At 43.4% G+C, this 24,779-nt stretch overlaps 1 protein-coding gene across 1 annotated transcript in view; it reads left to right on the top strand.

Moving 5' to 3' along the window:
* The window catches only part of SMYD3 (SET and MYND domain containing 3), a 423,906-nt gene that overhangs the window by 232,307 nt on the left and 166,820 nt on the right, over positions 1-24,779 (top strand). Inside the window, exon 6 of the mRNA XM_018557057.1 lies at positions 7,238-7,305. Coding sequence (XP_018412559.1) covers positions 7,238-7,305 — 68 coding nt within the window. The remainder of the gene's footprint in view (positions 1-7,237; positions 7,306-24,779) is intronic.

The following is a 24,779-nucleotide window of genomic DNA, read 5'->3' as shown; positions in this document are numbered from 1 at the left end:
GCACGCAATTTTAAGGCTTGACATGTTTAGTGTCTTTTTACCCGACGTGACCCCGTCTTTTATATTTTACCAAAAAATTGGGTAAAAATAAATGTTTTATCATTTAATATAGGGGAAACTGTTTTTTTTTTTAAATTTCGGTAATTTTTCCTTAATATATTAAAAAAATAAAACCCCCAGTGGTGAATAAATACCACCAAAAGAAAGCTCTATCTGTCCCCAAAAAAGGGTATAAAATTCATTTCAGTACAGCGCTGCATGACGGAATAAATGTCAGTTAAAGTACCGCAGCGCTGAATACTGAAAAATGGCCTGGATGGGAAGGGGGTTTAACACCGCGGATGTCAACTGGTTAAAGTGATATTTCATTTCAAAAAGGTTTTTAGGTTATTTCAAATGTGGAATAAACCACTGGATGCTGATTCCTGGTATTTAAAAGTTTCCTGCAGAATAAGCTTGTGCCTAGACATGTGCACCGGCAAAAAATTAGTTTAGCTTCTTTCGGGTCCGAAAGTTAATACGTTTTTCGGGATTCGAATTCGGACGATATAAGTTAGCGGTAGTCTGAACGAATCTTTGTTTTTGTTTCATTCATTTCGTTGCAGCACTGACATTAAAAATATTTTTTTTCTTGTGTCACTCTCCAGCTTCAGATGCTGGAAAGAAGCTGAGGGAGCAGATCTAAGTGACATTAGGGGTCTTGGAGACCCCTGATGTCTCCATAAAGAGGACCTGTCACATATTTTGCTATCACATAGGGGGGTTTTATTAGCCCCCGTATGTGATCGCAATAAAGTTTAGTAGAAAAAAAAAAAAGGAAAACAAATTAAAGTTCCCCCCCACCCCCGAAAATTTTAAGTTACACATAAAAAAGAATAAAAAAACATTTTAAAAAAAAAGTCCCCACCCATACATACACGCATGCAAACATGCGTCGGGGGTGCATACGTGCAAAAAAGATGATTGCGCCCATTACGCCACACATGTTACATATCGCCGTGAATGTCGGTGTGAGAGCAATCATTCTAGGGCCATCAATCACTGAAAACACTAAACTGATAAGCGGTGAAAGCTTTTAAAGCGTCGCCTATGGCCAATTTTGGGTATGGTAGTTTTCTGCAATTTCGTGGGTGCGCACAATTTTAAAGCTTGACATGTTTGGTGTCTATTTACCCGACGTGACCCGATCTTTTATATTTTACCAAAAAACTGGGTAATATAGTTTTTTGGTAAAATATGACGGATGACGGAATAAACGTCAGTCAAAGTACCACAGCGCTGAATACTGAAAAATGGTCTGGCCAGGAACCCCCTTCTAAACACCTGGTCTTCAAGCAGTTAATGTTACTTTGCTGCACTGAAAATTCATCCACAAACGAATTTCGTCGGGAATTTCGTTTTCGGAAATGCGAAATCGTTTTCATTCATTATTTCTGTTATGTCCGAAAAACAAATTTTTCAGAAATGAATTGCACATGTCTACTGGTGCCCTGAATGCATTTTTAAGTGCATTACCTTTTGAGCATAGTGTCACTTTAACACCAAATTTTTTTGTTTTTTTAGTGGAAATTCTTTTAACCTCTCTGTCGGTATCATTATTTTTGTTCTATCTCTTCTTTTTTTTTTTACTTTGAAATTCCCGCCTGATCCGCCCCCCTGCGACGCGGACGCTCGCAAGGGATGGAGGGGACGGAACCCGGAAGATGAATGCCGGCATTGGCCGGAGGACTCAGCAGGGATCGTGGACAAGGTAAGAGATGCTAGGCTGTAATCCTGAGTGTGGCGCGGGGTTACCGCTTATGGTACTGAAAATTAACCCCGAGCCAAGGAGGTGAAATGGTCACCTACTCACCTTTTATTCACATGGCTTAAGCCTTTTTCCAAAAGAAAAAAAAAAAGTGCTTAAAAATTACTACAGAATCAGCTGGTCCCCTGAGCACTGGCACTGATAATCCTGTTTTAGGGTGGCGCCTTTACTTTGCAGGGTCTTATGGAGCCACCCTTTTGTGTGCTATTATGCTGTGAGTGTCTCCACAAATACATAGGCATATCAGGGTAATCCACTACCCTCCTTCCTGCTCCTCCTTCCTCCCTTCTCCAAGCTAGTGGATAGGTAGCTGCTGGAGACTGCTCTGTCCCTTGTGATCTTGTAAAAAGCTGTACATTAGGATGCCAAGTTCTGAGGTCTGTTAAAGTGAATGATTATTAAACTTAAAACAAAAGGGACCACCAATATACTTCAGCAAAGCTCTTAAATATTTTCCTCTCTGTCTCTAGAGTTATTGGCATGGGGTTTTTTTTTGTTAGGAGAATGAAAAAAAAGAAACAGGGGCCCACCTTTGAATTTCTTCACAGTGCTGCAGTTGCAGGGGTCAATGAAAAGCTCCTTTAATGCTTCTTAAGAATATGCGAATATTTGATTCTCCATCGCTTAGCCACAGGTTCACTTTAAAGCTGAACAGACAGATACAGTATAAAAAAAACAGTTAATGTAGTTATTATAGTGAGTATAACTTTTTTATTTTTGAACCTAGGCACAAATGAGCAATTAACCCTTGCAGTGCTGGTGTAGCCCCACTGCAAGGGTTAATGGACATTTTATCCAGAGTTCTGCTTTAATTGTACAGCATCACTGTGCACTGCTGTGTTCTATCAAAGTTTGTGACTGCGTTAGAATGTGTGACCGTTTATGTGATCACACATTTTAACCTGATCCCGCCCAGTTTTTCGGCGGTGGAATGTGTGACCGGTCGTGATCACACATTTTAATGTAATCACACCCACTTTTTCTGCGGTAAAATATGTGACCGGCAAAAGGGGAAGAATTCCAGCTGTTCCAGGGCAGATCGGCATCGCAGATCATATGTGCAGGGGAACCGATCTGACCTGCAACAGCTGATCGGTCCTGAAATATCACTTCTATCCGACTTTGTGAGTGCGCTCTCACATTCCACAAAGTCGGATAGAAGTCACATTTCAGGACCCATCAGCTGTTCCAGGGCAGATCGGTTCTCCTGCACGTACCATCTGCAATGCCGATCTGCCCTGGAACAGCTGGTAAAGCGTTGGCATTCTTCACCTTTTGCCAGTCACATGTTTTACCTCAGAAAAAGTGGGCGTGATTACCTTAAAATGTGTGACCGGTCACACATTCCAACCCAGTCACAATCTTTGATAGAACACAGGAACTGAAGAGGAGAACTAGGATCTAGTTAGCAAGGCTAAATGCACATGTGCTGTAAGGGAACATGCTGACTGTGGGACAGAGCAAACTGACAGAGGAATAGGCTGCTGCTCAGTCACTGTTCAGCCTCAGGTTGAGGGCAGGAACGTGACCTAGCTTTATTGCTTAAAGGAGAACTATGGGGTCAGTGTTTTTCCCCATAGTTCTCCTTAGGGTAACGGAAGGACACAAACTAGCGTCCTCCCGTTACCCTAAGCTCAGTATACCGTGAGCTACAGCTCGCAGTATACTGAGACGCCGGAGCTGGAGCGGATCCCGACGTAGATGACGGGATCCGCCCAGCTGCGTGAGTGACAGCTGGCTCTGCCTATCTAGAGGCAGAGCCAGCTGTACCCGCCCCCGCCCTCGTCCGTTCCGCCAGTCAACGCTGGCAGATCGGAGCGGGGAGAGGGGAATCCAGCCCCTCCCCCTGTCACGGCAGAGAGCCGTGACAGGATCGAGAGGTGAGCGAACCTGCTATGTGTTCGCTCACCTCCCGATCTACTGAGCCGACCTGTGACAGTCTCATTGTCACAGGTCGGCTAAAACTATGAGGTGAGTGGAAATCACTCATCTCATAGTTCTCCTTTAACTGCACAGAAAAAAGTCCAGTCACCATTTTTTTTTGTCAGGCAGAAAATCTAAGAACTAGATGTTAACTAATCTGTAGATCTAAGAGCTAAGTGGACAATGGCTGTGTCAGGTAAAACTGCTCATTTATATGTATTTCAACTATGTGTGTATCTGTTTGCCTGGAATTTAGATTTAAAATGGTAATGGAGCTTTCACTTCATTTGGTTTACATGATTTTGAACAGATCTCCCTGGTTATAATGTGGCCGTAGGGGTGAGGCTAAACCCTGGTGTAACAACTGCAAATTGTAACCTTGCTGTTAAAATCAAAATTACACTTAGTGGAACATATTATAAATAAAGATAACTGAATGTCTTTTCAAAATCTTCCAAATATCTATCCAGCAATTTAGTGATTTGTGTAATTGTTTTTATTCTGTTTTCAATCCTGATGTTACAAACTATTGTCTAACCTAATTTCCTATGTACATTTGTCTCACAAGCTTCCTAATGACTCCATTCAGCTAATTTGTTTTTAAGATGTTATGCTCAGAGTGAGCTTTGTAGATAGTCAATTGCTTGATTACAAATACTAAATAAATGTTTCCAGAAACACAAGATATTTAAGTAGTGAAGTAATACATATTGCAACTGCTGAGAGGTCAAACAAATGTTTTAAGACCTTGGTTGGCAATAATAAGGTGATTCATGGAGAATGAACTGGTGACTGATATAGTCTTTTACATCTGATGTCATTAGTCTTGAGATCCTCCTGGATTTATGTAATGATAGATGGTAGCAAGTTTAGACAACATGGATGAAAATATTATTTTTTTCAGAACTTGCAGTCATGCATTGCGAATGCTGAAAACAAAAATTATGGTTGAGTTGGGTGTAGCTATCTATGTGCAGCTTAGCCTTTAAAAAAGAAAGACATTTGGAGACCTTGTGAAAAAAATTGCCTGATCCCATCAAAGTTTGTGGACTAACAAAGCATTTATGTCCTCAATTTGTGGGGGTACATCTATCAAATTTCTATTACCTGGGCATTGTATATAGTTGAAGATAGTTCTTAATGCCATTGACTGTATGTTTGGGGTCGTTGTCCTGCTGCAGAATACATTTGGGGCCAATCACACGCCTGCCTTCCTAATGGTATAGCATGATGGATAAGTATCTGCTTGTATTTCTCATCATTGAGGACACCATTGATCCTGACCAAATCTACAACTCCATTGGCAGGAATGCAGCCCTAGACTTGCTAGGAACCTACACATTGCTTCACTGTTGCCTGCACACACTCATTATTTTATTGCGAACAAACTGCCTCCTGCTACAGCCAGATATTTAAAATTTTGACTCACCTGCTGCCATTTTTCTGTGGCCTTGAGGCCAAAAAGTCATACCTCCGACGTGGAAACAAGGTTAAGGTGCAGGAAAGCGATAAAATAATGAGTGTCTGCAGGCAACAGTGAAGCATGGTGGAGGTTCCTCGCAATCCTGAAGCTGCATTTCTCCCAATAGAGTTGGAGATTTGGTCAGAATCAATGTTGTCCTCAATGCTGAGAAATAGAATCAGATTCTTATCCATGATGCCATACCATCAGGGAGGCGTGTGATTGGCCTCAAATTTTTGACGATGAACCCAAACATACAGCCAGTGTCATTAAGAACTATCTTTAGTGTAAAGAAGAACAAGGAGTCCTGGAAGTGATAGGTTGGCCCCCACAGAGCCCTGATCTCAACACCACTGAGTCTGTCTGGGATTAAATGAAGAGACAGAAGGATTTGAGGCAGCCGACATCCACAAAAGATCTGTGGTTAGTTCTCCAAGATGTTTGGAACAACCTACCTGCCGAGTTCCTTCAAAAACTGTGTGCAAATGTACCTAGAAGAATTGATGCTGTTTTGAAGGCAAAGGGTGGCCACACCAAATATTGATTTGTTTTGGATTTCTCTTCTGTTAATTTACTTTCCATTTTGTTAATTGATAAAAAAATTAACTATTAACACTTTTATTTCTGAAATCATTTTTATTTTACAGCATTTTTCAACACATGCCTAAAACTTTTGCACAGTACTGTACAGTATATATGTACGAAATAGCTCATTGCAAATATATTCTTTCTTTTCTGTTCCCAGTACCAGTCATGAAGGTACTATTATAGATCGAATGGTCTGCAAGTGTTTATAGGTGCTGTTAGTGAAAATGCTATTTAACGTAGCTCCATTTATTTTAAAGACCGATATACTGTATTTGATAACCACATAACCCCTTTTGTGATTTCAAAACAATTCTGGGACTAAGCACATGTTTATGGAGAACATCCCATTTAGGCACAGTTATTGGCAGACTTCAACTTTACTGCCTTTGTTTATTTTTAGTATCTACAGACCCAAAGCAGTGGAATTTACAATGGAGTTAGATACAACTCTTGCAATGTTACATAGTTGATCTAAGAGAAAGTATTTTTGTTACAAAAAAGGCAAATTTACTGTTTTATTTTCTTCTTTTTTTCTTCAAACAAATATGGGAACATTGTTAACCTCCTACTGAGACGCTGACCCTCTGCCTTTATGTTTTCATTCTCTAACATGAAACAAGTATATCTGCATACTTCAGTGACTTTTAATCACTAAATTAAAATTTTAGAATTAAAGAGAGTTTCAACTTGGCAGCCAGGTAACAAGCATTTTAAAAATGAGTAGTCCGCAATACAGCCTCTTTGTATTTTATCGTAGTGTTTTAATATCATGCTGTGCTATTCAAGTGCAAGTCGAAGGATTGTAATTCTTCCTATGTACATTACATTGGACAAGACCAATACATTCTGGTTTTGGTACTAGGCAATTTTCTTAAACTAAAAATAAAGTGTGTAAACTCATATATGACAGACACTATGCAATGCTTGTATCAGAGATACGTCTATATTTACATATTTTTTTGCTTTTTCAGTAGCAGTTATTTCTATGTAGATGGGATTTTTCAGTAATACAGAAATAACTGACCGATGTCAATGGACCCAGTTAACAAATGTGCTAATAAATAAACATATTGCCGCTAGCTGTAGCTTGTCCCAGCCATATATTTTTACTGCCTGTTCTTACTGCGTGTTCTTTACAAGCTCCAGTTTGTAACATTAGAGGCACTCAGCTTCCTGGTTGCATAAGTTCACATTGTTCGCCTTAATTAAGAACACCTTATACAGACCAATATTTTCATTTTATTTATGTTTTTGTGACTGGTCCTTGTGAAATGGTTAAAACGCTGCAGGAAACTAGGGCACATGTGTGATAACTGGAACTTGTTCCCCTGCTGGCATTGGTGGTTTATGATCTTCTAGAGCAATTTGCTGAATGCTATAGACTTTATTTATTGAATGTTTCTTTTCCTCTAGGTCAAAACCCACTAATCCCAGATTTACTTTGCTTGTTTTTACAGGTGACTTGTAACAGCTTCACCATCAGTGATGGGGAGATGCAGGACGTTGGTGTTGGCCTCTATCCCAGGTAATGCATAGACTGCCTTATTCACAGTGACTACATTTTTTTTTTAGGTAGCCAGCAGGGTTTATCTGAAGGAAACTGTTAAATTACAAGGAAACACACTCATACGCAAAGAAAAACATGAATTAAACTTTGTTTTTAAAATGTCTCATTACCAACTGAGGCAGTTATTTATGTAGTCCTAGACTGGTGGCTTTTTTAAAGCACGTAGCTTTCACTAGGGACAGAAACAAGTTTAAAGAGGAACTGGAGGCCCTAGTTTATATTACCTGCTGTAAGAAAGTACAGTAATATAATCAGTAGAACGGAAAAAGAGATTTTCATTAAAACTAAGCTCTAAACTTTCTCACAGCTGAAATTTCATGTCAGTTGTTGTTACAATTCCCTTCAATTATCAATAGACAGCAGTGCCAAGAGTCAAACATTTGTAACAACTGGGTCTCTTTCTGTCTTTGGATATTCCTGCCATTTACTGTGGAATGTATTGAGAGTGTAAGTATCTGAGCATGCTTAAAACTGACTCATACCAGTACCATTTAATTCAAAACATTCCTAAAAAGTCATCATCTCATCAAGGCAACTATGGACTAAAGTAATGCAAGTAAAGTGGGCATGGAACTGTAGTTGCTTAAAAGAGTTGAGAACTGATTTTGCTAGATTGTGGTATTACAGTACCTCGATCAGTCTGAATCACTCTAGTTAGTTAGATATTTTAAACTTTTCTTGGTACATATGACAGCCTGCTTGGTATTATTTTAGCTTTCAACTTCCCTGTATTGCCTTGTATTGCTTGTAGCCTTCCTAATGTCTTCCTTCTTCCAGCCAATCTAAAAGTAATGGGTTCATTGTACATAGACCCACACTTTTGACTCTTCTAATCTGAAAAATCTGCTCTCAAGGAGATACCAGACTAGTGCACAGGTTTTTGAAAACACACATGCAGCTTTTTCTAGCAGTTTAAATAGTTATCTAAACCTGTCACTTCTACCTACCTTTCACACAAGCTGATCAGGAGAGGATGCCCTTTAAGGTGTCTTTTACATTAATAAGATAAAAAGTAATACCACACTGGCAGAGTTGTCTTGTATTTTTACTTTGGCACAATGAGTGCTGGGAAGAGATGTGTAAATTGATTGCCTGGTTTGACCTGGACTGGTCAATTTACCTGAGGTGGATATTTGCAAACCATTGGTTAATGTTAAATTTCTGTGCTGACCCTGTTAAATTCAGCAGGCTTAAATCTGTTCTTGCCTCATCTGGGACTTTGCAGTGTTACTCAGAGATATAATCACTAGTATACAAGTTTCATAAAAATCTTTTTTTAATATAAGTTCTTCCAACACAAAATGAAAATAATCAATTCTGTCATTATTAGGTAGCAGTGACACAAATCTTAATCTTGAAGTGTCAATCTCAGCAGATAAAATACACCATCAATAATGTATACTTGTTTACCATTTTCTTACTGAGATAACAAATACATTTTGGTTTTAAAACAAGAAGTAAGGTTGTTCTGTAGGTATTTTTTTTAGGAAAATAAAAAAAAAAGATAAAATGTTTTCCACAACATTCAGCACATTCATCAGTTATTCATCCACATACCTAACTGTAGTTGGCCTACAAATTCTAACCACATTGTGTTATTTATTTACCAAAGTAAACCACCCAAATCGAAGAAAAGAAAAACTAACTTCTCTTGGGCATCTATTTGGCAAATGAGATTTAATGTTGATGAATGTAAAGTTATGCACTTGGGGACTAAAAACATGCATGCGTCATACACTCTAAAGGGGAGTATGTTTGGGGGAGTCAATGAGGGAGAAAGATCTGGGTGTTCTGGTAGACCATAGACTCAATAATTGCATGCAATGTCAAGCTGCAGTTTCTAAAGCAAGCAAAATACTTTCTTGTATTAAAAGAGGTCTAGACTCCAGAGAGAGAGACATAATCCTGCACCTGTACAAAGCATTAGTAATCTGGAATATTGTACAGGACACCGGGGCTGGGTCCTGGAAGGACGCTATATTTCCCCTCTGTTTGGACTGTTGTCCCTTTAAAGGATGAGCCGGGATTAACTCACCTGCTGGAGGAAGAGTGTGTTTAAAAGACAGGAAGTGATAGCTAGCAGGTGAGGAGTAGTGTGGAGTAGGTTGGAGAGTGGGGATCTGTGTACTGCTGTGAGCTTGAATGTCAGTAATCTTGCTGGAAATCTGTAGACTGGGAAAGTTACCCTTGAAGTCTGGGACTGTTTAAACTGCGATTGCAGCTCTGAAATCTTCATGCCGGTGAGACTGTTCTTTTGTGTTGTACTGAAGAGTTGCTGTTTGAGTTGGCCAGCTGGTCAGTGAAGATGAACTGTTTTGTTATTTTGCTGCTGTGAAGCTATTTAAGTTAATACACTTTACTTTATTTGCAAAGCCTGTGTCCTGCGATCCTGCTGGATTCCCCTAACAATACAAATATGCAGTTCAGTTTTTGGCCCCAGTTCACAAAAAGGATGTTGTGGAACTGGAGAAAGTGCAGCGAAGGGCAACTGAACTCATAAGAGGCATGGAGGACCTCAGCTGACCTGAATTTGTTCTCTCTGGAGAAGAAGCGATTAAGGGGGGACATACTGTATACATACATAAATGGTCCATATAGTGAGCTTGGTGCCAAATTATTCACTTTAAAGTGACATTAAACCCTCAGATTTTTTAACATAAAACAATACTGTAATGTGTGCCTTACTGTAATCCATGGTGGTTTCCCTTCTCTTTGCTGCTCTTCCTTTTAAATCTGTATCTCTTCTCATGCTGGGCAGAACTTCTGTTTTGCAGCAGACAGCCTTGTCTCTGGAATGGATACATGGTGTCTGTGTGCAGGTTCACAACCTGAGTCAGCACTACAGGAAGAGGCACTCAGCTGCAAAGGGACGTTCTCCCACAGCATGAGAAGAGATACAGATTTAAAAGGAAGAGCAGCAAAGAGAAGGGAAACTACCATGTATTACAGTAAGGCACACATTACAGTATTGGTTTATGTTAAAAAAATCTGAGGGTTTAATGTCACTTTAGGGTCACTGCAAAGGACAAGGGGGCACTATTTGCGTCTGGAGGAAAAGAGGTTTGACCTTTGCATATGGAAAGGATTCTTCACAGTTAGAGCTGTGAAAATGTGGGACAGACTCCCCCAGGAGCTAGTTCTAGTTAATTGTTTAACAAAAAATCTGGATGTATTCCTAAATGCACAGAATATTACTGGATATGGAGTTCTTATAGGTATATTAAGCATCAGAGATTGTTGATCCAGGGAATATCCGATTGCCTTATGGGATCAGGAAGGCATTTTTTTCCCCTGTTGGAACAGATTTTCTGCATTCTTTTTTTCTTTTCATATCCCTATAGGTTGAACTCGATGGACATGTGTCTTTTTTCAACCTGACTAACTATGTACACTATGTACACTACAACCTTAATGTACTGTATAGAAAGGATTCTTAAAGACACCCTGACCTAGGCCACAAAATCCAAGAAGCTGGCAGAGGACCTCACCTGAATTTAATAATCATAGCAGAAAAGAGTTTAAACTGAGCTAAATCTACATCTTATACCCTGGGTCATAAACCCAGTACTTTTGGGCACGTAAACATGTTCCAATTAAGATTAAATAATGGCAGTACTTAAAATGGATGTATAAAAACAGAAGGATAGTCGCTGCCATTGCTGATAATCCCATCCATCATTTAACTGACTGAGCCAGTTAGAAACCTATGCCATTCATTATTAGTGACTGAATCTGTTGACAAAAATGTTGACAGCTAATGCAGGAATCTGTGGATCCTTTTCAGGGACGAAGAAAGCAGGCGAATACCCACACTGACATACAAAACTTAACAAAACCATGAATATGTTATAACAAGAGTGTTTATAGTTTTGAATAACAAATGTACTTGCAAATGTGAACATTAAACAGTAATGTGAATAGCACAAGTGCTAAATACAGTGCAAAAAAACACACAACATAAAATAAGGGTTCAGTAAGAAAAGAAAACTAAGAGAAACTAGGCAAAATAAGATATTATGTCTGGCGGCATACTAAGCATTGGGAATACACTAGACACGGAGTGCAGTCTGCACACAAGATGTATGAGGTTCCTCAACACTGATGCCGAGACGGAATTTCTGAGAACCTGAGAACTGACAGGGGTGTATGAGCAGTCACACTGCACATTCTGCTGGTGGATATATAGGTACATTTCTTATATTTCTTAGTGAATGTATTGTATATGGTGGGTGTTTAGGGTGGCATTGGATGTAAGAGCTGATCAAGCTGGAATTGAGATTTTAGCTTCCACACCTTTCAATAACAAACACTTGGTATGGTAACTTGGTTTTTACCCTTAATACTGTCTTAGACAAAACTGCTGAAGAGGCAAGCTTACTATGGGCTAACATATAAACTATGATAACCTCTTCTTCTATATTATCACATAAATACACAGAGAAATGACTAGCTCTCAGAGGAGATGCATTTATTTAGTCATAAAACTTATTCAAGGATTTAAGTCTTGCTCACTATTTCCTCAAACTTTCCAATGATATAGTTCAGTGATATCCCATGTTCTTGTCCTGATCCTGATACTGTCTTTTCAGCGATTACTATCTAATAATATTAGAAACATTTAAAATATAATCCATTATTCCCACAACTCTAAGCTGCCCCTTTCTATTATTGTCTTAGATATAGAAAAGGATTTGGATACATCTTTGATGTATTGGGAAATTGTATTTATGGCTTATAATTACTTCACTCCCAACCTTTTATTGACTTTAAAATGATCTCGCTACCAACAAACAAGTTAACATGGAACTAGGCAGGGTTGCCTTTATTTGCAAGCACTCTCTGCATTAAGGTAGCTCATGATGAATATGAACTTTTGTGCAGTGATAAATGTAATAGACCTATAAAGCTAAATGTATAAAGATAAATCTCAGATGTACTTTTTAAGCAAAAGCAAGACTCACCAAATGTTGAGAATAGGTCACCTCCTGTGCACAATATCTAAAGCACAGGATGTTCTTGGGTCATAGCTTGCTATGCTGTTCTAAATGGGACCAAGTACCATTAACCCTTTAGCTGCCAAGGCCTTTTTTTGCATACATGTTATATATATATATAACAATTACTTAAAACCCCCAAACATTATTTATTTTCTGTAGAATGAAATGGTGGCAGTTGCAAATATTTACGTCGCACAATAGTAGTGCAACTCTTTATCAAACCCCAAAATTTTGTCAAAAGCTTTTTAAGCTATTTCAAATGCCCATTGAATCATTCACAATGGATGATTAAATAATTTACAATGGATGATATCATGTTTTAGGGTGGCTCTTTTCCATTGCAGGAACTTATGGAGTCACCCTTGTGTGTGCTAGTAAGCTGTGTGTGTTTCTCCATGCAAGTAGATGGACAGCTTCTGTAGACTGTGTTGTACTTGACAGGAAGTTCAGAAAGCACAGCTATAAGAGTTGGAGCCAGTTGATCACAAACATGTTAACTGTAATGCATCTAAAATAATTTAGAATATGTTGTGAGGTTTATTTGACCTGCAGTTGATCTGTATCAACCTCTTCAAGCGTTCTTTGCATTTTCTTTGACTGGTTTCGGGAGAGAGGCAGTTCTGATGCAAGCAAAACAAACCAATACTGGTCATTTATCTGCTAGGAGTTCATCTTTAATCACTTGAAGACCAGGGTGTTAAACCCCATTCCTGTCCAGGCCATTTTCAGTATTCAGCGCTGCAGTAATTTGAATGACAATTATTCAGCCAAGCAACGCTGTACCAAAATGAATTTTATATCTTTTTTTGGGAACACATAGAGCTTTCTATTGGTGGTATTTAATCACCACTGGGGTTTTTATTTATTTTTTATATTAAAGAAAAATTACCGAAAATGTTGAAAAAAAACCCAGAAGGCTGGCACTGTGGCAAAATTTGTGCTGGAACAAATGCTGATTAACACAGTATTCTTTCAAATAGTAGTCACTGTCAAGAAAGTCTCCTCTCCTCTCACAATCGAACAGTGAAAGCTGTAAACTGCAGGCATTGTTTCCATTTAGTGATCTGCTGTGATTGCTCACAGCGATCACACAGAACAGAGCCGATTTCACTTGCTCTGCAACAAGTTGTTTAAACGACATTGTCCAATGGACAGTGTATTTACACTTGTCTGCTCGTGCACACGCTAGGGGGCGTGCACAAGCAAGAAAAAAAAAGGATGTGTATATATATACGTGAACCTGCTGATAGCTGTCCGTCCGTCTCCATTACAACAGACAGATGGCAACAAGTTAAAAACCTTTTTCCAGAAAATAATGTTTCTGTTTATGAATATTAGACCTCAGTTTCTTGTGCTGTCATTGTACCTTATTGAAAGATGTTTTTTTCAGGATAATCTTTCTTCCTGTGAACAGCTCCAGCATCCAAAGTCCGCACCTTATGGGTTAAAAAAAGGAACATCTCTGGGGCTTTAATCATATCATGCAAATGGCTATTTAGCACCAATCTTTTAAATAAAGAGATTATCCTTAATGAGGATGTGCACACAGCGGGAGATGGTTAGCTGAAACCTACTATAGACATTTTGTCCCCAATAAAAACAGTTGTCAATTAGATCGGAGTGGAAGGATTTGCATCCTGTCTATTTATATTCATTTTGATAACATAATCCAAAATCCCAGTTTTAAAAGTTTAATTATTCATAACTCTGATATCTCGCCTCACACTGTTATACTAACTAATGCAAAATATTGGTTGCATGGAGAAATTGAAAAAGAGTGTAAACATGTCTGGAAAGCCTCAGCAGAATTATTAATAACACTGGACAACAAAGATTTTGCTTTTTCAACACTGCTGGGTGTATTTTAGGATTTTGAGCTGCTAATCAAGAAATAAAATGTAATTTAACTAATCAGATAACATTTTTTGAAATCTTTTCTTGTCAAATTTTTAGTTGACTTATTTTCTATTGCATTATATGATGCTTTGTGAGTGCTCAGACTTAGTGTATGCTGCTGTTAGGGCTAAAGGCAGCTCACAATATAACAACTAGGCCTAACCCAGTTACAGACTTGCTGTTGTAGTTTTTGTAGTACGGTTGGTGACATCAGAAATGTCTTGCCAATGTCTAAACAGTCGCGACACATTCTGCTACATTTGTGGCAAATATACACTTACTATAATATGTTTTTTTGACATCAGAAATGTCTTGCCACTTTCAAAGCAGGCGTGACACATTCTGCTACATTTGTGGCAAGTATACGCTTACTGTATTATGCTGGTGACATCAGAAATGTCTCGCCAATGTCGAAACAGCCGTGACACATTCTGTTACATTTGTGGTGAGTATACACCTACTGTAAGTCTCAAAGTCTCTAAGCTCTCACGCGCCATAACGGAACTTGTTAAGAAAACGTATGAACTCTACTTTGGTTGTAAGATTGGTGATCAGGCATGGGCTCCTCACATTTGTTGTGCAAGATTTACTGTCGATCTGGGAAGCTTGGCTCAAAGGATTTGAAAGGCAATGCCATTTGCTTTCCCAAAGATATGGCGAGAACAAGGATCACATAATGAACTGTTACTTCTAACTAATGTCTCTGGTGTCTTTGCTAAAAATAAGAAATCAATTGAGTACCCCAATCCACCTTGAGCCATGAGACCAGTAGACCAGTGCCACATAATAAAAGTATGCCGGTATCGAAGCCACCAGATAAATGGAGCTTTGACAAAACAGATGACAATGCTGGTGATGCTGCAGTACACCAACCAAATACAGACAGTGACAATGATCCGGATTTTGAATCATGTATGTCTGGCAAGTCTCTCCTCATAACACAGTCAGAATTAACCAACCTGGTCAAAGGCCTGGGTTTGTCAAAATTAAAAGCAGGACTACTTGGTGCAAGACTGCGAGAATGGTGTTTGCCATCACTAGTAATTAAAATTTCTGTCTTCCAAAGTCATCAAGATGATTTAAAAAGTTTATTTGCACAGGTAGACAACCTCATTCACTGTACTGACATTGACGGTTTGTTCACGGCTTTGGGTTGTGAGCATGACCCACTAGAATGGCATCTATTTATTGATTCATCAGTATTAAGCCTCAGGGTTGTCTTGTTACACAGCGGCAATGTATACCCTTCTGTACCTGTTGACTATGCTGCACACATGATGGAAACATATGAAAACATGGAACTGTTGTTGAAGCACATCCAGTACACCTAGTAAAACTGGAATATCTGTACAGTTCTAAAAGTGTCCCTGCTGCTTGGAATGCAACTTGAATATACCAAGTACTGTTTTATCTGTGAATGGGACAACAGTGCAAAAAAGTAGCTTTACATTAAAAAGGAATAGCCTGGGGGGCGTGGCCTGGACATGGAGCCGTGAGGACAAGTTTTGGGAGAGCTCTGCGGTCACCAAGCCAGACCTACGTATTTCGCTGACTTTTTCATCACCACTTGACTTTTCATCTACATGCCCAAGGAGCAGAGGAGCCACAGTACTCACGGAGCCCTCCGTCCCGCAGCACTGTACGACATTTTCGCCCGCCGGATCCCGACATCTGCCGCATCGTCCCCATCCAAGATGGCGCTGACCCGCTCCTCGGCGGCCGGTCTCCAGTCGGGTAAGAAGACGGGCCGTGCCACGGTTTCCCTGACCCCCGACTTAGGGGACCCCCCTGACTTTCTCTGCCCTGGGTCCTTAAGCCAGACGCCAGCGCTGACAAGACCGGCATCCCCGCCCGGCTCCTCCCAGTCCTCGATCACGTCAGGCCTGGATGCTCGGGACGACAGCGGCCTGCAGGGCCTACTGCCACATCTGCCCACTAAAAGCGACCTGGATAATATGGCGGCCTCCATAGTCGCAGCCCTGAAAAAGGAACTGCATGACCTCACTCACCGTATCACTGAGGTGGACGACCGAGTCACTTCAGTGGAGACGGCCACCACCGCCCTGTCAGCTAGAATGGAAGCACTGGAAGAAGACGCCAGGCTGACTAACTCCCGCCTGCTATCCATGCACCTCCGTCTGGACGACTCCGAAAACCGGAATCGCAGAAACAACCTCCGCCTGCGCGGCATCCCAGAGGCTACAACGGGCGTTCACCTCAGGGACACTGTGGCAGCCATTCTGAACACCCTACCGGGTAAACCCCACGATGCGGCCATAGAACTGGATCGGGTCCACAGGGTCACTGGCGCCCGCCCTCCCACGCCCTCCGCGCCCAGAGATGTTCTTTGCAGAGTGCACTTTTTTGCTGTGAAGGAGGAAATTATTAGACAGGCCTGGCGACAGGGCCCCTCTGACTTCGATGGAGCCACCGTTCGTATCATGCCGGATCTCTCCCGTCATACCCTACGTATGCGACGCCTGGTACGTCCCCTGTTGGACCTCATCCGCTCTGCCTCAGCCACATATCGCTGGGGACACCCGTTCCACCTCATAGTCCGGCGAGACGATTCTACGTTCCAGCTGCATTCACCTGACCAACTACCGGCCTTGTTCCGCTTTCTGAATGTGGACTCTGTGGATGTCCCTAATTGGCTGGAGCTTCCTGATGAATCCTCGGAGACGGCGCCTCTTCCCCCGCGGCCCCCCCGCCGAGCCAGGAGTGGGCCCCGGCCCTCCAGAAGGGATCTGATGCCGCATACTCCGGCGAGCCATGAACTTTGAACTCACCCTGGTATCCTTCCTTGACGTATACGGGTGGTCCTGTGCGCCCCCTCCCCCCGCACCCCCTCATTGCTGGGAATGTGTCTTCCTACTGCTGGGGCTTCCTCCCTCAGGTGACTAATGTATTGCTCCCTTTTCTTTTAGGTTTCAGATCCCAGCCCACCTGGTGCGGGGGAGTGGATGGGGGATGGGGAGCCTTGGGCCCCCCCTGGGCTATCTGACTTTGTGGCCATGTGCCTCGGCTCCTGCTCTGTTTTGCTTTACTTGTTTATCCTTTTATGCCATGTTTAGAATGTCGTACAGCAGGATACGCTCCCACTACCTCTGCAGTGGCTGTTTGGTGTCGGGGGTAGAGGTGGCTGCTCCTTCCTCCCCTCCCCCCCAGCCGTGGCCGTTGGCGGCCCCTGGGGGGGATAGGACGCTAGGACCTCCACCTGATCACCACACCTGCCGGGTCTCACCACTCTCCCTCGGTTCCCCGAATACTGACAGGTTGGTGTGGTTGGTCTCTCGCTGACGCCCTGTCGCCCTCCCCTGGGCCACGGGGAGGATATGCCTCCCCCTTGTCCCCCTGGGGGCGGGGGTGGGATGTCCGCCCCATCCACTCTCCGCTCACAGAATCGGCTCGCTCCCCCCTGCGGGTGAGAGCCCGAGACTGCTGGGCCCTGGGGACTAGTTCCCCCCCTCCCCACCCCATCTCCTCCCACCTTTCCTATTCCTACTGTGGGTCGGCCCCTTCCAACATGGCTGCAACGGGCCCGTTGCGTCTCACCACATACAATGTCAAGGGACTGGGCGTCCCGTAGAAGAGATCCAGGCTCCTGGTGGACTTGAAAAAGGCAGGTACGCAGGTGGCTTTTCTGCAGGAGACGCATTTTAAGTCTGACAGGGTGCCCAAACTCAGGAATAGGGAATTCCCGACCTCCTATCACTGTCCATCCCCCATTGCCAGGTCCAAAGGGGTGAGCATTCTACTGCAGGAAGGTGGCGTGGACGTTTCGAGACCTTAGGATTGACCCGGAGGGTAGATTCTTGTTTGTGAAGGGTCTGATAGGGGACGCCCTGGTTACACTGGTAAACCTATACCTTCCCAACTCAGATCAGGTATCATTTTTGCAACGGACTATACCACTCCTCCTGGAATTTGAAGAAGGCCTGCTGATAGTGGGGGGCGACTTTAACTTTGCGTTAGACCCCTTACTGGACGTGTCTAGAACAGCCTCCCACCTCCCCTACTCCCGCCTTAAGAGACTTAAATCGGAGCTGCACCTCCTCAGACTGACTGACGTCTGGCGCACTCTCCACCCACAAGTTAAAGACTTCACATTCTACTCCTCGGCCCACAACACGTACTCGCGCCTAGATTATTTCTTTCTCCGGCACAAGGACCTATCCTTGGTCGTCGACGCATCGATTGGGGACATTTTGCTGTCAGATCATGCCCCAGTCCACATAGCGCTAGATCTCCTCCCTTTTGTCCCCAAAAGCCCCTCGTGGCGCCTGAACGAGTCGTTACTGCAGGACCCGGGGATACGTTCTGAGCTAGAACGCACGATCGGTTCCTACTTCTCAGAGAACTCCTCCGACTCCCTGTCACCCTCAGTAATATGGGAGGCACATAAGTGCGTTGTTAGGGGCGTCTTGATCCGCCACGGAGCCCGTAGGAAACGGGAGGGGGCTCTGAGGGTGGCCCAACTCTTCGCCAGACTCCACACTCTAGAGTCCGCTCACAAGAAGTCGCTGGCGGCTACCCATCTCAAGGAGTTGGTTCTACTCAGGAAGGAACTCAACGATCTCCTCCTCTCCAAAGTACGCCATGGCCTTCTGAATGGCCATCGTACCCTCTACGAACTTTCTAATAAACCGGGCAGATGCTTGGCATCGGCCATGCGGTGCTCCCAACAAACAACATTCATACCCCACATTATGAGCCGTTCGGGGAGGAAACTGACATCGTCCGCTGATATGGCCAAGGAATTCCAGTGCTTTTACAGCATGCTGTACAATCTCAGGGAAGGCTCGACTGCATCCCCCAATCCCCCTGACGGTATGACTCTGACACATTATCTTCGGGAATCGGGGATGCCCACTCTATCACCTGAGATAAGGGACCAGCTGGAAACCCCGATCTCCCAAGCGGAACTCGACCTGGCGCTCAAGCAGGCTAAACCGGGTAAAGCACCTGGCCCTGACGGCTATACCTTGCCGTATTACAAGACCTTTTCCCATATTCTCTCACCCCATTTCCTGGAAGCATATAACTCCCTCCTGACGGGTTCCTCCCTCCCCAGGGACTCCCTTCGGGCCCACATAGCGGTCATACCCAAACCGGGTAAGGACCCGTCCTTATGCGGTAGCTACCGTCCCATTGCTCTCCTTAATTTAGACCTGAAGGTCTTCGCCAAGATCCTAGCCAACAGGCTGCTCCCTCATATTCCTGGCCTTGTACACGTGGACCAAACGGGCTTCGTCCCGGGACGGGAGCCTAGGGACAATACCTCCAGAGTGCTCAATGCGATACATCATGCCCGTTCAGCCCCGCAACCCCTACTGTTATTGTCTACCGACGCGGAGAAGGCGTTCGATAGAGTAGAATGGCGCCTTCTCCAGGCCACCCTTCGCCACATAGGCCTTGGTCCGGGTATGATGCGGTGGATCACTGCGCTATACTCGTCCCCGTCGGCTGCGGTCCGTGTGAACGAAGCCCGCTCTGAGTTCTTCCCCATCTCCAACGGCACAAGGCAGGGATGCCCCCTCTCCCCGCTCATATTCATCCTCACCCTCGAGCCATTTCTTTGCCATGTGCGTTCCCTACCTGACTTTCGAGGACTCTTGAAACGGTCAGGAGAGCACAGAGTAGCTGCCTTCGCAGACGACCTAATTTTCTTCATCTCCGATCCCTCCTCATCCCTTCCAACTTTCATGCGGGAACTCGACCGCTACGCCTCCCTTTCGAACTTTAAAGTAAACTTCTCCAAATCGGCTGCCCTCAACATTTCCCTCCCTCAGGAGCGCGTTTACGATCTTCCTTCCCCTTTGCCTGGGCCTCGGACGCCCTGCCCTACTTGGGCACTCTTATAGCAGCGAACCCTGCACGCCTATACGAGCTCAACTTTGCCCCTCTGATTCAGAAGATCAAACAGGACCTTTTGTCCTGGCACTCTCTTTCACTCTCCTGGTTCGGCCGCTGCAATGCTCTCAAGATGACTATCCTACCCAAAGTCCTCTACTTATTTCAGGCGCTTCCGATTCGTATCCCACCTCTTTTCTTCCGCCTTCTGCGCCAAATGTTCACAGCCTTTTTGTGGTCCTACGCCCCTCCTCGAATTCGATATTGTGTCACCACCCTCCACAAAAACAAAGGGGGTATCGGGCTCCCAGACATGGTCAAATATTACAGAGCGACCCACCTCGCACGCGTATGGGACTGGTGTTGCCACCGGAAAACTAAACAATGGGTGGGCATGGAGGAGGATGACAATAGTGTGGCCTTGGCAGGGCTTGGCAGGGCTGCCCTGGCTCTCCTCTCACATGCTCCACGCGTTCCCACCCTACGGTCGCACCCACACTTCAGGTAGCGAGGTTGTTGTTCCGCACCACAGATATTTCCCCCTTCCCATCACCTATGATCCCAGTCATTGGCGACCCTGATTTCTCGCCCGGTGCCAACACATCTCGCTTTATCGCCTCCGCGAAGCAAACAGGTTCCGAATCGGCGACCTACTCCTCTCCGGCCGATGGCTAACGGCCAACGAACTGGGTGACCTGACGGAACCCCCTCTGGACCACTGGAGTACCCTCCAGTTGCGGCACTTTCTCCTCTCCATACCCAACCATCAGCAGATCTCCAGACCTTTGACACAATTCGAACAGACTTGTAAGGAGGAGATACCTACCCGACATGCGATATCCTCTTTATACTCTATGTTGATCTCGCCCCCCCCGGAGACCTATCCGACATTCCTGGCCAAATGGGAAAGTGACCTCAATACCACCTTCACGTCAGCTCAGAAAGACTGCATACTCCATCTAGCACATCACTCCTCCATCGCTTCTAAGACCCAGGAACTGGGCTATAAAATTGCCTCCCGGTGGTACCGGGTCCCTACAGTCCTCCATGCCATGTTTCCTCAAGTATCAGCATTATGCTGGAGATGCCACAATGCCCCGGGTACGATACTCCACATATTTTGGGCCTGCCCACTACTGCTCCCTTTCTGGGGGGGGGGTTAGCTGTCCTGAGGGACCTGGTGATGGTGGACTTGACGGACAACCCCGCAGCTTGCTTGCTGCACTTAAGCACCCTGCCCATTAGGAAATATAAAAAATCACTGTCGAGACACCTCCTGAATGCTGCTCGCCAATGCATCCCTCTGCTGTGGAAACAGACCACCTGCCCTACCCTTAAGTTATGGTTCACCAAGGTGGACGAGATATACCTGATGGAAAATCTAACCTCCACACTTCGGAATACTGAAGAGCTCTTTCGATCCACCTGGAGACCATGGGCCTCTTTTCAGGGCACGGATGAGTACCTTCGGGCCATGCTCGTGATGCCCCCCTGAGCGCTGGAATAGACCCAGATCCTAGGTGCTTGACCCACACACACCCGCTCCCCCCTTACCCCATCTGGCCTCCCTCGTCTCTCCCCTGGTGTACCCCCCTATACTTTTCCTTCTGATCCAACCCAGTCCTCCTTCTCCCCGTGTCCCTTACCTTTGCTAAGCTCATACATACTCCTGCATAGGTGCCTTTGCATGCAGGGAAACGCTCCTCTAGTGTCTTATCTCTCGATATTTGTTGTACCGATACACGGAGCACCACAGTGTCAACCGTGTAATTTCAACCTGACTACATTTTTTACACCACCTGTGCTCCTACTATACATCTCATCGCCTAGATGACACTAGGAAGGCAGTAATAGCAGATTGACCAATGTATCCATTGAGCCAAACCACTACCCTGTAACTGTAATGTGCACATTGTACTGTATGCTTGTATTTGTGTTTCTCTACACCCCTGATTTCCTCAGGAGATGTGTAATGATGTTGGGGCGACCGCCCCCCTGTACCGTTGTACTAAGCACTTGTCAAATAAAGTTGACTTCTGATTTAAAAAAAAAAGGAATAGCCTCTCCAAAAGAATTTGGTTCCATAATAGAAAAATGTGGCACATAAATCACTTGTTAGCACACACTTTCTGCATTCACACTTGGACTTTTTCCCCGAAAATCTAGGTCAGTCAATGACACCAAGACATTGTCACAATGGAAAAACAATATCAGACCAATAGAATCTATCAGCGTTGGCTAACTATTGTTGTACACTGCAACAAGATGCACCGGACACTGAGTATAAATGCAAATCAGCTGCAAAGCACTTTTAGTCCTCTTGAGTAGGGATGGGCTGCACGTTCGAGTCGAACCTATGTTCGACTCGAACATAGCATGTTCTAATGTTCGGCGAGCGCCGAACATTATAGGATGTCCTCGTTCTGTTCGACCGCGGGACATCCCACAATGCACTGCGCCGTCCGAAACGGTAATTGGCTACAGTCTTGCACCTGACCGCAGGTCAGGTGCAAGACTGTGCCAATCAGGGCTCAGTACAAACATAGAGCCATGATTGGGCAAAGTCACGATGACTTTATTTTTTAAAAGTGTTTTTTTCATTGATACATGTCCCCCAGGGCAGTACCCGGATCCCCATACACTTTTTATGGCCAATTAATTGCATATAAGGCTTCAAAATGGGGACATTTAATTTTCTGAGTTCTACCCCCATAGACTTGCATTGAGTTCTAAGTTCGAATTAGAACTTTTTCCATGTTCGAAAGTTCGAGTTAGAACCGAACACGGGGGTGTTCGGCTCATCCCTACTCTTGAGCTTTTTCTACGTATTGGAAGCTATACACTATATATAAATTAACATTATGCAATGAAACACATTATTGTGACTAAAAGTTAATTTCATACTGTATTTCTCAAGATTTCTAAGGGATACAGCCATTCTAAAATGATATTTATGTTTGGTTTGATAATTGTAATCACCAAATGTTTTTCACAAATCAAAAACTTTGAAAAGATTTGTTGTTTAGTGTCATTTGTCAACAATTTCAGTTTCTCTCTCTAAAATTTATATTTCAAATGACTGCTTATTATAATTCGGAAACTGCAATTCGGATTTCGTATGCTTACGAATCTACGAATTTCAGGAAAATTCGTACGAATTTCGATTCGTAACGAAACGAATCGCACATGTCTACTGCTAATTTGTTCAGGACCAAGAAAGGGCTTTTTATGTTTAAAAAGAACATTAGAACAAGACTGCAGTTTACCATTGAACATATAGACAAAGACTAGGCCTTTTGGAACAATTTTCTGTCGACTGACGAATCAAAGATAGAGTTGTTTGGCCAGAGTAACCATTGCTATGGTTTGGGATTGCTTTGTTGCTTTAGGGCCTGGGTAGCCTGCAGTTAGTGAGTCAACTGTGAATTCTGCATCATATGAATGTGTGCTTGAAAGTGTGAGGCCATCTGTCTGGCAGGTAAATGGGGCCGTGGTGGTGCCTGGCATCGCGGGGGAGGGGTGGTTGCTTGAGAGTTACTATTAATTATCCAGCACCTACCAATCCTTGCAGGTGCCAGATAACTGGAAGTTACTGTATTAACAGAAATGTAGCTGACTTGTGTATCATTTGGCTCATCTCTGAATTTGTGCTGACACTGTCCTTCCTTCTGGAGGGTGGCTACTTTTGTTCTGTATGGTCCCTGTGTGTGTTGTAAAGTAGCCACTGCTCCAAGCTCACTCCTGTGATGGACTACAATCTCATGTTTCATTAGCTAATTTGTTTTGAAGTTATAGAGCAGTGGCTACTTTACAACACACACAGGGCTCATAGGGAACAAAAGTAGCCACCCTCCAGAAGGAAGGACAATGTCAGCACCAATTCAGAGATGATTTGAGGATCTACAGCTGAGTGATACACAAATAAGATCCATTTTTTGTTAATAAGGTACTTTAGTGCATTTTTAAGATTTAATTCCTGAGTTTAGTGTCACTATAACTGCCAGAGAAAGAAGAATATATATATGTGTATATGTCTAGCCTCTTATCTGCTGGAAAGCAATGTGTGGGCCTCTTGCAAACCTGTAATTTGTGAGTCACATTCCATACATGTGTGTTTCCCCATTTCTGGATCAGGCGAAACAAAAATTCCTAAAATTATTGGCCAGTGTGCTGGAAATTTGTTGTGCATCATGACCTGGCCTGTTTGCCTTTTTCCTTTGTGTTCCTCCTTATACCCAAGGCACTTCTTTTTTTACATTTTTTGCATATTCTCTTAATTTTTATTTCTTCATATTTAAAAAGACAAGGAGGGGGATTCTTCAAAACTGAACTGGAGCAGGCAGAATCTGAAGCAGTTGCCCATGGCAACCAATCAGCATCTCTCTTCAGTTTGCTCAGGTAAGATTAAAAAATGAGACAGAGAAGCTGATTGGTTGCGATACAAATCTGCTCCAGTTTTGATATATTCCCCCCCTTGCATTTTCAGTTTTCTTGTTTAATGCTGCAAAATGAAGTAGAGGTTTTAGTTCTTTCAAAATTTAACTGATGCTAGGACAGCTACTATTGCTTCAAATAATAACATTTATGTTAATATTGATTTTATTTTAGACATGCCCCTTAAAGTACATTTGTAATGTGTTATAAATCACTGAAGTGGTGCAGTGAATAACAGTGAATAAAATGCAG

Source organism: Nanorana parkeri, unplaced genomic scaffold (assembly GCF_000935625.1).
Source record: "Nanorana parkeri isolate BGI_ZX_2015 unplaced genomic scaffold, ASM93562v1 scaffold264, whole genome shotgun sequence".
Taxonomy (NCBI): Eukaryota; Metazoa; Chordata; class Amphibia; order Anura; family Dicroglossidae; genus Nanorana; species Nanorana parkeri.
Note: the sequence above shows the minus strand (reverse complement) of the source record. Positions and strands in the feature narration are given on the sequence as shown.